The sequence below is a fragment of the Chanodichthys erythropterus genome, chromosome 13 (genome assembly GCF_024489055.1).
Source record: "Chanodichthys erythropterus isolate Z2021 chromosome 13, ASM2448905v1, whole genome shotgun sequence".
NCBI classification, from domain to species: Eukaryota; Metazoa; Chordata; class Actinopteri; order Cypriniformes; family Xenocyprididae; genus Chanodichthys; species Chanodichthys erythropterus.
The window spans coordinates 25964997-25977451 of record NC_090233.1 but is presented as its reverse complement, the minus strand read 5'-3'; the positions used below and the strand labels follow the sequence as shown (position 1 = coordinate 25977451).

General features: G+C 35.4%; 1 protein-coding gene across 2 annotated transcripts; it reads right to left on the bottom strand.

Moving 5' to 3' along the window:
• Positions 1-1809: 1809 nt before the first annotated feature.
• On the bottom strand, positions 1810-11171 carry tchp (trichoplein, keratin filament binding). 2 transcript variants are annotated; one of them, XM_067407523.1, is made up of 12 exons: positions 10579-11171; positions 6588-6798; positions 6422-6478; positions 5824-5916; positions 5465-5638; positions 4816-4928; positions 3670-3736; positions 3397-3569; positions 3224-3305; positions 2466-2651; positions 2246-2389; positions 1810-2142 (listed from the first exon to the last, which is right to left on the bottom strand). In XM_067407523.1, exons 1-12 carry the CDS (start codon positions 10767-10769, stop codon positions 2110-2112), a joined length of 1524 nt encoding a protein of 507 aa, XP_067263624.1. In that variant the 5' UTR covers positions 10770-11171; the 3' UTR covers positions 1810-2109. The 2 variants fall into 2 exon arrangements, with proteins under 2 accessions (XP_067263624.1, XP_067263625.1); XM_067407524.1 differs by having other exon boundaries at positions 5824-5892.
• Positions 11172-12455: the final 1284 nt, after the last annotated feature.

Genomic DNA, 12455 nt, shown 5'->3' with positions numbered 1-12455 from the left:
TCAGATTTATAGGGTATATTGAAAAAAATATATAAGAAAATGAGGAAATGTTATTTAACCCTAGTTTAATCATATTTTATCAACAATTTGGAGATCATGGTACAGTATTTAATTAAACTTTTTTTTCGATACATTCACTGCAGATGAGTATATGAGGATGAAACAATCTCCACCAGCAGATTGATGCTGTTTTTGTTATGCTTTAGATGTGTTTTAGTTTTCTATAGTTCTTCATATTGTACATTCACTTCAATGTTCAGGCAGCTCTTTGCATATCTTTTTTTTTATTTCCTCTCTACTAAGTGTTTTGATCTAACCTGATCAGGTTAGACCTAGCCAACAGTTGTGCAGTGGACCGGTTGCTCAGTGTTATTAGAGCTAAGAGTCAGTGACTTGCAGCTCAGTGTTAAAGTCCCCTTGTTTGAGTGTTTGTAGTTATTCAGATGAACTGGTCTTCCACTCATTAATTAATATTATTGCTATGCTTGTGGTTAAAAAAACAAAAATGTGTTCTTTATTTTTTAAATAAACATAATTTATAATTTTGAGCTTTAATTGTTGCTCCAGAGTTTTTGTTCATATCAGAAAGTGAGCCATTTAATTAAATGAAAAATAAGAGATAAACCTTACCCCAGATTATTTCTACCAACAAAACCTCTTCTCCTGTTTTACTTGTTCTTATTCTGCTCATAATTTACTATGATTTAATAAGCACAAAATGATTTAATTTAACACTAAACAATGTTTTTAAATTTCAGAACAATGAGCCAGCACAAATGTAAACCGTTCATTTAAAACTCACTTATCAGCGTTAATTATAATCAGTGTTGGGGTAACGCATTACAAGTAACATGAATTACGTAATCAGATTAGTTTTTTCAAGTTTTCACTTCTTTTTAAATTTACAACAAAATATCCGAGTTACTCTTTCATATGAGTAACCAGTTCCTTTGTTTTCCCATTTACTGAATGGGAAAACAAAGAAAATAAAGTGAAATCGGAAATAAGTGCAGAGGCGTTGCGTGCACTGTGTGAACATGATGGTTACTGTAGTGCAAGACTAAATGCGAGCAGACATTTACTCAACACTTGCAGAAAAACAGATTCAGTATTCCTCAAAATGAATAAAATCAGTCAAATGCAAACTCAGAATATTACAAGAAGCTGCAGTAATGACATGTTAAATTGCACAAATGTAATTTATGTATTTAATCTCATTTTATTAACACAAATGTCTTACTGCTCACTCTCGATGATCCAATTCAACCATGGCAATAAGCAAACATGATTTGTTAAACATCACATTTGTTTCTTTTTCTTTTTTTTTAATTGCTTAATTTATTTTTTAATAATTTTCTTCTGCGATCTGGAATGGCAGCACATCTGAAAGTTTTGTTTGAGCTGTGCCCTTTACTGTATAATAGATGTGAATTTGCATTTCCTTCAGCCTGAGGCATATTCATTTCACTTTTGTTTTGAAAGGGCCTTTACATTTGCCAAAAATATATAACTTTTTTTGTCATTAAAAAACAAGCAAGCCCAGACCAGGTGAGAAAAAGTAATGCAAAAGTAATTTAACACATTAAAAAGTAATATAATTAAGTTATTTTTAATATAATAACATAATATTGTAACACTTCACTTTTAAAACTTAATAAACTTTTTTGCAGTGTTGACTGTGTGTTACTTTTTGCATATTTTTTTTTATATTACTGCTTGCACACATTGCCGTCCAGTTAAAATTCTTCCTTATATATGAATGAATTAGAAAATAGATAACATTTTTTATTTTTTTTATTACATCTTTATTGAAAACCTTGTCAGCATTGAAATTGGTCTATACAAAACAATCTACGTATAAAAACAGCCCTACATGCAAACCTCAGGACTAGTGCAATTGAAATTTAAAATTGAGAACTTACCTAAACAACTATTTATGGAAAATGTAAATCATAAACAATATATGGGCCATATATTAAAATAATCTCTAAACTGGCTCTCATTAAAGCACAAAGTGGCCGAGATCAGCATGGACATAGATATCCCCGATAATGCATCCTAGCATCTGATAAGGGATGTGGCACAAAAATTCTTCCTGTAAAAGCGCCCTCATGTCCATGCTGACCGGGGTCTGCTGTGAATCTGCCATGATGGAAAAAATAAATCAGTTATTACATGTCAAAGCACATGAAATCTATTTTCACATAAACACTGGGTCTTCATTAACACTTTAATCTTCACTCACTCTTGCCTGGTAGCCCTGTCGATTCATTCTCTCTGTCTCAAGACGAAGCTCCTCCTCCTGCAGCCTAAGCTCCTCCCTCTCTTGTACTTCTTCCTGCTCTTGTCTTTGCTGCTCCTCCCACTGTTCCTTGCGCCTCTGCGCCACCTGTTGGACGAACACATCTATTGAAGACATCTATAACTCGTATACTAGAGCAAGTGTAGTGCTACTATACACACACCTGTGCATTGATCTCCTGCATGCGAGCTGTGCGGGATCCCTCCTGCTGCTCTCTCTCCTGGCGTAGAGTGAGTCTCTCTTGCTCCAGCTGTTGGATGAGCTCTTCTCTCCTCTGCAGAGACTCCTCCCTCGCCAGCCTGTTCTCCTGCATTCGTTCCTCCAACTGCTGCTGACGTCCTGCCAGGACCTGTCAAACATAGTTTAAAAATATTTAACTTCCAACACAAAAACTGTCAGCTATTTAACTACAGTTCTACAGTATACATTATCATTGTATAATTCTACTTCAAAATCCAATTTAAAGGTCAAGTGAGTCATTTCAAAAATAATTATTCTATTCTATATATATATATATATATAGTATATATATATATATATATATATATATATATATATATATATATATATATGTAAACACCTTCTTTACATATGAAATGAGATCCAGCACTTACTTGCTAGCTGAGGGTTTTAAGGTCATATTAATGTATTCATCTTTTTGACATTGGCAAATTCAGAATGAGTCTGGGGAAGATGTTTCTCAATTTCTATACTACTTTTACGCTCAAAAGATTGAGGATGGTTTAATTCCTCATTATATGAACACATTTTAAAAAATTAAAAACATCACAAAATCATTCATATAAAGTATGCAAGCAAAGAGCTCTGCTGAAGGGGGTTTAATAAAAGAAAACCAAAGTTTGAGCATGTGACTGCTGATTTGTTGGCCGTCAGCCTCAGGCATGCTGTGCACTGTCTCACCTCTCGCATCAGTCTTTCTCTGGCTCTCCTCTCTTTCTCCCACTCTGCCTCTCTCTTCTCCCAAACACGCTGAGCTTCCTCCCTGCAGGCGGCAAACAAAAACAGAGTATGAGTTTGACTTCTAGGTACAAACGCATTTTTAAGTTCTTAAAACACATCCTGACTGTGCTTACCGATATAAAATATCAAACTCTGCCTCCCTCTCCCTCTCCAGCTGGAGCTGCTCCTCTATGACTCTCTTCATCCATGCGGCGTCAGCGACAGCTCTCTCTTTTCTGGCTTTCTCCAGTCTCTGCTCCTCCACCTCTCCCTCCAGCAGTGCCGCCAGGATCTTGCGGTCTGCCTCCTGGTGGACAGGAAAGTTATTGCAGTTACTCAGTCAGGACCAACTATATTGAGTTCTGGGGCTAAAAGAGGTAAAAACTTCAGTTTTCACTATAACATACCAGCTCCTCCTGGACCTGCTGTGCTCTCCTTTTCAGCTGAGCACGATACTGACGAGTCAGGAAATGCCTTTGGAAGCAGAGTACAATGGCTTTAGGCTACTAATTTAGTATTATTTATATACTATACTAGTGCAATAGTCAGGTTTCGGAAATAAAAACTCCATTCATTCAGACCTGTTGTAAGCTACAAGATTGTTAATCCATGGTATTTGTGTTTAACAGAGGAGTTTCTGGTGAAAAACTACAATACCCATGATGCTGTACAGAAAATTACACCAATGAGAGGGTCGAAAAAAGTAATATGTGTGTGTGTGTATATTATATATATATATATATATATATATATATATATATATATATATATATATATATATAAAATCAACATTTGTAAATAAGTAGTTATACATTTCTTCATTGTTTTTAATTTGATTATGCTTTTTGCAATGCACAATGGGATTGTAGTTCTTTCTCTCACTAAAGCAGTTAAGTACACAGTCTTTTACATTTTTTACATTTACATTTATGCATTTGGCAGACGCTTTTATCCAAAGCGACTTACATTGCCTTATACTATACATTTGTATCTATGTGCAATCCCTGGGATCAAACCCATGACCTTGGCATTGTTAGTGCCATGCTCTAACCACTGAGCTACAGGTACAGTCTTGTACCTGTACCTGTCTTTTTGTTGATTGGCTTGGTTTATGGTTTATAATTCTTATAAGACTTTTTTAAAATACTAATGGAAAAAAATAAATGGAAAAAATAATCCCAGAACCAACACCTCTTAAAAAGGGGACAGGCATTGTTGCACTCTATTACAGCTTTTATTAGCTTTTATTTTTATATATTCAATTTTCATCTCGATTTTAGTTTTGTGCTTTTGTCATTTTTATTAGTTTTTTATATTTCTAAATAATTTTGCATATGCTGTTTTACTTCAGTTAGTAGCCAATGCAACATCTGATTTTCATTTAGTTTAATTTTTTCATCTAATATTTAGTTACTTATTTATTTATTTGATTTTTTTTATTTCATATTTATTTCAATTATCAAACATTTTTATAATAGTTTGATATTTAGTTTACGATAACAACATAACAGTTGCAGAAGAAATAAATCTGCCAACTTGTCTAAATATTTTACCCAAATTCAGTTTTCCTCCTGCTTTCCTCCATCCTCTTCCTCTCATCCTCAAGCTTCTCAAGCTCCCAGCGTTGAGACATCAGAGCTTCCTGTTCCTGCTTAAGACGCTCAGCCTGGAACAAATAAAAGAAATGGAATGTATAAAAACTCACTTACTAAACCTTAAATTCATGGCTTCTAGTGGCTTTTATTTTTTTATTTAGGAAATGTTTTTATTTAGTTTTTTATTTTAATAAAAACTTAACTAACTAAAAATATCACAGATTAATAAAAGAGTAACACTTTACAGTAAGGACCCATTTGTTAACATGAACTAACAATGAAAAATACTTCCAAAGGCCTGTTCACAACAACAACAACGATAACTATAAAGATAACTATAATAATAACTATATTAGCATCCACACCAGCGGACATTATCACTCTGTTTATTCTAAGCACACTGCAGTTTTGTCGTCTGTCGCTTTAAATGCTCGAGCTCTTTAAGCAGGATGGATTCTGATTGGTTGTCAATGTTTTTATCCTTCATCAGCTTGCTTAATCTTTATGGCCTTTGTTTTATGTAACATGGTTGTTGTTGTTGTTGTTGTGACAGACACAACTTAACAATGCATTAGAAGTATAAGTCTGTTCTATGATAAATCTGTACTTCTTGGTCTCGTAGTTTGAGCTCCTCCATCTGTTTGCGGAGGTCTTCAGCTCGCTTCTTTTCCTCCTGTCTTCTCTTCTCCTCTTCTTCCTTCATTCTTTCCAGAGCCTCCCGTCTGGTTCTCTCATACTCGTTCTCAAAACGCCGTTTCTCCTCCTGAGTTCTATCATCAGCCTGAGTGTTACAGAACAGAGTTACAATAACATAACAGAAACATTGTAATTTTCTTAGAACCGTCTAAAAGACACGACTAATATTATTTGTTCACATATGTCAAGATGGCAATCAAGATGGTTAATGTTATGTGATGCTCAACTGGTCAGCATTCATGCATTTAACACTTCCTGTGAATGTCTTACCTGTTTTTTCTCCTGCTGTTGAAACTGCCACTGGCTCACAACGTGATCTTTGTGCAACTCTGACTCTACCTGTACACACAAACATTTGAGACACTGAGATGTCTGATTAAATAATGCTCCAGAAGTGGTTGCATGTTTGGAACCAAATCCCGAGGTCAGAGTTACAGATCAGTCATGGAAGAAACACATCACATGGCCTATTAACTTACAGTCATGTCTGGTTCATGATAAAATAAATAAATAAATAAAATAACACAGTAGTGTATATAAATTCATACTTTAAAAAATGTGTTTCCTTACAAATTGTCACTTTGGAATTATAAGGTTCTGACATTTTTGTCAAAATTGAGTTGTTCTTACTAATTTTTACTATGTGATTTTTTTTTTTTTTTGAGTTGTGTAAATTTTGGGTCTTTTTTAAGAACATAAATAGTTTCTATCTACAAAGGAGTATGGAATGCAAAAGCTCAATATCTCAAAACCTTATAATTCCAAAACCTGCAGATAGAACCTTATAATTCCATGGTGGCGAAATGACCTCATAGTAATACTAATAACTAACTTTCTTCATATACATTATTACTGATATATGACTGACCTTCCGCAGATCTGAGTTGTTTTGCTTCCAATGTTCCCTCAGCAGCTCCTGTGCAAGCTGAAGAAAATAAAAATAACAAATCAGATCAGGCACTTTTTAACTGATGTTATTCATATCTTCATTCATTATTAACATCATTTTATGACAAAAAAATTAGTGTCCATACATTTTTCCTCCTCTCTTCCCTTGCAGATCGGAGAGCATCTGTTTTTTCCACCAGCTGTCTAGGCAGTGTGGCTCTGTCTGGGCGAACATTTCTGAGCTCTGCCTCCAACTGGTCTCTCTCCTCCTGGAGCATCATCCTCAGACGCTCCCTGCGTTCCTCTAGTTTCCGCTGCTTCTCCTCCTTCATGCGCTCCCGCTGAAACGCTGACATACTAAAAGGCCAAGAAAAGAAGTTTGTAACTTTGCAATAGAAACATAACTTGTTTTCATCATTACTGTGGATACAAAAGCCATATATATATATATATATATGTGTGTGTGTGTGTGTGTGTGTGTGTGTGTGTTTTAAATCTTTTAAGTGGATTTAAATAAATTGTTAAAATGTGTGTGTGATTTTTTTATATTCTATCATTCACTATATAAGTGAAACCAGCCAATCATAGTAATATGAGAACTATTCAATAACAAATTAAAAGTAATAATAAAATAGTAAAATTAAAGGTGCCCTAGAACCAGTTTTAACAAGATGTAATATAAGTCTAAGGTGTCTGTGAAGCTTCAGCTCAAAATACCCCATAGATTGTTTTTTATTAATATTTTTAACTGCCTATTTTGAGCCATAATTATATATGCACCAATTCAGTGTGCAGTCCCTTTAAATCTTGCGCTCCCCCACCCCCGAGCTCTTGACTGCCTTAACCAGCAAAGTTCACACCGCTAATATAACCCTAAAAATGGATCTTTACAAAGTGTTCGTCATTCATGCTGCATGCATGCATCGATTCCTATGAGTATAGTATTTATTTGGATGTTTAGATTTGATTCTGAATGAGTTTGATAGTGCTCCGTGGCTAACAGGCTAACATTACACACTGTTGGAGAGATTTATAAAGAATGAAGTTGTGTTTATGAATTATACAGACTGCAAGTGTTTAAAAATGAAAATAACGACGGCTCTTGTCTCCGCGAATACAGTAAGAAATGATGGTTACTTTTAACAGTACATTAGCAACATGCTAACGAAACATTTAGAAAGACAATTTAAAAATATCACTAAAAATATCATGGATCATGTCAGTTATTATTACTCCATCTGCCATTTTTCACTATTGTCCTTTCTTGCTTACCTAGTCTGTTGATTCAGCTGTGCACAGATCCAGACATTAATACTGGCTTGTGTAATGTCTTGAACATGGGCTGGCATATGCAAATATTGGGGGCGTACATATTAATGATCCCGACTATTATGTAACAGTTGGTGTTATGTTGAGATTCGCCTGTTCGTCTGAGGTCTTTTAAACAAATGAGATTTACATTGTCACATTTAACAATTTAAATGAATTATGTTACTGAGTGCATTAAAACTAAATATTTATATTTTAGAAAGTTTCTTAAAGCACACTAGTGTGATAAACACTATGCAACTGTTTTCATATGTTATTGAACACTGACAAAATGATCAAAAAATACTGCTTTTTTCACACACAAAAAACTGAGGTGCATAAGAAATATAAAACCTGTCCTATTTGAAAAAAAAAAAACAAGTTAACAAAAAGATTGAATCCAATATTCTGTGAAAATAAAGGATGAGAAGATATTTATAAGCTATGTTTTGTAGGCCGGTCATTTTTGACTGGGAACGCCACAAGTACAAGGTGGAAAAAATTCCCAAAATTTTTGTGAAGTAGTTATATGCTGTGTGAGCAAAGTAAGTTCTAGTCTAATGTAATAACATTAACATTTTCAGGAAAAGGGAAATCCTCTCCCAGTCAAAATGACCCGAACACAACATAAGGTTAAGGCAGTTTAGAATAAGTCTGCAACATAACAAAATGTGAAAAAATGAAGGGGTAAGAATATTTCCGCAAGGCACTGTATATGGCATTTTGTTCATTATTCTCTTATCTACTGTATATTTATGTAACGTTATTTTATTGTATGTTACTTATATGCTTATTATATGTCCGGGGTGGAGAACATCGGTCCTGGAGAGCCACAGTCCTGCAGAGTTTAGCTCCAACCCTAGCAAACACACCTGAACAAGCTAATCAAGGTCTGAAGGGTTACTAGAAAGCTTCAGGCAGGTGAGTTTTTATCAGGGTTGGAGCTGAACTCTGCAGGACTGTAGCTCTCCAGGACCGGAGTTCATCATCACCCCTGTTATATGTCTTCTTAGTCACACTTGATATTGGGGGTACTACTATGTACTTACATTAAAAAATAATTGTTAGGTGCAATGTACTTATTGTGTTCATGTATTGCAAAACACTTGCTGCTATTGATGTGGGAAACTGGTATGGTTTGGGACAGGTTTGTTGGTTTAAGGGTGGATTAAAGTGCAAGGGAAGGGTCATTGTAATTACAGAAATTAATTACATGCAGGTATTTCTTAAATATAGTACAATATAACAACATGTACATACACAATAAGTGCATTGTGTCATTAATTTAAAGGTGCTGCAGAACCTGTTTTCAAAAGATGTAATATGAGTCTAAGGTGTCTCCTGAATGTGTCTGTGAAGTTTCAGCTCAAAATACCACATATTTTTTTTTATTCATTTTTTTTAACTGCCTATTTTGGGGCATCATTAAATATGCGCCGATTCATGCTGCTGCCCCTTTAAATTCTCGTGCTTCCCACCCCCCGAGCTTGCGACTGCCTTAAACAGCATAAATAAAGTTCACAAAGCTAATATAACCCTCAAAATGGATCTTTACAAAGTGTTCATCATGCAGCATGTGTAAGTACAGTATTTATTTGGATGTTTACATTTGATTCTGAATGAGTCTGATGGTGCTCCGCATAGGGCTGGGCGATATGTCGCATGCGATTGTCACGCGCATTTCGTCAGTTAAGCCGGTTCCCTGATTAACGCTAAATCGCCATCACCTGCTTTCAAATGGAGCGGCATTTAATAGACAGAGCCGTAGATCACTGATAAGCCACACAATATCGCGTTCATATCGCAGATGAATCGCCTTTGATAATGAACGTGATATTGCGTGGCTTATCAGTGATCTACGGCTCTGTTTATTAAATGCCGCTCCATTTGAAAGCAGGTGATGGCGATTTAGCGGTAATCAGGGAACTGGCTTTACTGACGAAATGCGCGTGACAATCGCATACGATATATCGCCCAGCCCTAGCTCCGCGGCTAAAGCTAACATTACACACAGTTGGAGAGATTTATAAAGAATGAAGTTGTGTTTATGAATTATACAGACTGCAAGTGTTTAAAAATGAAAATAGCGACGACTCATGTCTCCGTGAACACAGTAATTAACGATGGTAACTTTAACCACATTTAACAGTACATTAGCAACATGCTAACGAAACATTTAGAAAGACAATTTACAAATATAACTAAAAATATCATGTTATCATGGATCATGTCAGTTATTATTGCTCCATCTGCCATTTTTCGCTATTGTCCTTGCTTGCTTACCTAGTCTGATGATTCAGCTGTGCACAGATCCAGACGTTAATATTGGCTGCCCTTGTGTAATGTCTTGATCATGAGCTGGCATATGCAAATATTGGGGTGTACATATTAATGATCCCGACTGTTACGTAACAGTCGGTGTTATGTTGAGATTCGCCTGTTCTTCTGAGGTCTTTTAAACAAATGAGATTTATATAAGAAGGAGGAAGCAATGGAGTTTGAGAATCACTGTATGTCATTTCCATGTACTGAACTCTTGTTATTCAACTATGCCAAGGTAAATTCATTTTTTAATTCTAGGGCACCTTTAAATGTTTAGTATATAAACACTTAATATAAAGTGGATCTGTTTTCATTGCTTTTGCTGTAGTTATTCAAGTCTCTATAATTAACTAAATCTTTGGTGCTTTGAAAACCTTGGCATCAAAACTGTGGCATACACTTATCCCAGAACAAACCATGATGCGGGCTGAAGTGTTCTCAATTATATACTTTACCCATAAACTCACACAAGCTAAAGGAATAATGAAACTAATTCACCATCACTACCTGCGCTGGAAGGACTGCCGTGAGCTCCACTGCGCCTGTTTGCTGCTGCGGACCTCCTGCTCTCTGAAGTACTGAGAGTGCAGCTCCCACTGCTGCCTCCAGCGAGCCTCCTGCTCCCGCTGCCGCACCAGCTGCCTCTCCAGAGTCCGCACGCGACCCGGCCAGTGCGCTGAAAGCGTCGGTAAAGCCATGGATCTGCTGCTCAACCGAGTTTCGTTCTGAAGCTTTATTTCTAACCGGACCTTTATGATAGACCTTGACCTACAATCATTGGAGCACTCAATTTGAATTCACATTAATTATAAAAACATGCTTATTGCATTTGACATGTGCTAATGCTGTAGTTGAAGCTTAGTATAATCGCTCGCACTGCAATTAACGCTAAGTATATTAGGCTCTGGTTGCTAAATCAGTTTGACACTTCACGTTGAAAGCTTTGGGTTTACCGCACTGAAGCGTGTATTTTTTGGAGCTCTCCTGATTTAAATGAATAATATGTAAACAAAAATGTAGTAAAGAGGAAAGCCGTTAACGACAGCGGACGCGTAAACAAATAACCAAAAGGGAAGCGTTCTACTTGGTTACAGCGCTACTTCCTGGTTACCTACGGCGAGTAGCGAGGAACAAACAGGGTTGACAGAGCGAAGCGATGTTGTTATGGGGGTTGTGGATTTTTTTAATACTTGACCTACTTTATTTTATAGCTGACAAATATGGGAATATGATATAAAATGTTACAGTAACAGATGTGGTAAATCAAAGAATTTCTGTAATTTTAAAAAAGGGAATATTTGTTTATGATTTTTTTTTTGTTTTTTTTGTTTTTTGATGAAACTGAAAAATAAGCTTAAAATTAAAAGCCCACACTTTTTATATGGTCTTTGCAGAACAGGAATATCATTGATTAATTACATATTTTTAAAATTGCTTTTAGTTTACAAAGCCCCAAATTAGCATTGCATAAAATTCAAATAGTTCAAAGACACTTACAATCCTATAAACAATTGAACTCTTCTAGGCTGTTTAATGTAAAATATCTATTAAATGATACCAAATGTTTGTATCCTTACCATTTTATCACCTCATTGGCCATAAAATGTTTCAAATAGAATCAAAAACTATTACAAGACCTATAGTTCAGGCATGCTGCCCCTTCAATAACATTCATACGTCTGATTTTATTTGATTTTCAGGGGTATTTCAAACATGAACAAGACCTGCAGTGAAGGTGACAGCAGTGTCTAACACTCTACTTTGGAAGATTAAATATTGATTAAAAATGAGCAGTCAGCTGAGGTGTGAGATAGAGGCAAATCTGATGGCAGTATTAATAAAGAGACAATGACATGACTTTCTGGGTCATTGTAGGTTAAGCCTACTGGAGGATGAATTAAACATTGCATGAATGTTTAATGGTGACCAGATAATCGTGTCTAATTGTCGTCAGAAAGACTCCCCGCTTAAACCTCTAATGTCAGTAACAGGGTAAAGAACATTTTAATTATTAACAATATGAGGCCCCTAAACTTTCAACAAAGATTCAAACCTGAGCTGCTCTTTGAACATTGTATTTCCTTTAAATAATCCACAAATAAGCAATTGTGAAATTAAGGGACATATTCACATTACTTTCTTTGTGAAGAAAAACACTTCTCATAATCAGTCGTGTATTAAATCAAGCCAAAATGGAATCTGCCTAAAGCTAAGCCTCAATAAGGGAAGTAACATCTACAGAGAGCTTGTTCATATTTTTTTTTTTTTTTACTTCTCTAATAATCAGCATTTTTACAGAGACCATAAATTATAAATGGATCTGGGAAGACCAAACTTAGTGTTTTCATGCCTATAACTTGCTTTTTACAAATTAATTCTTTTGT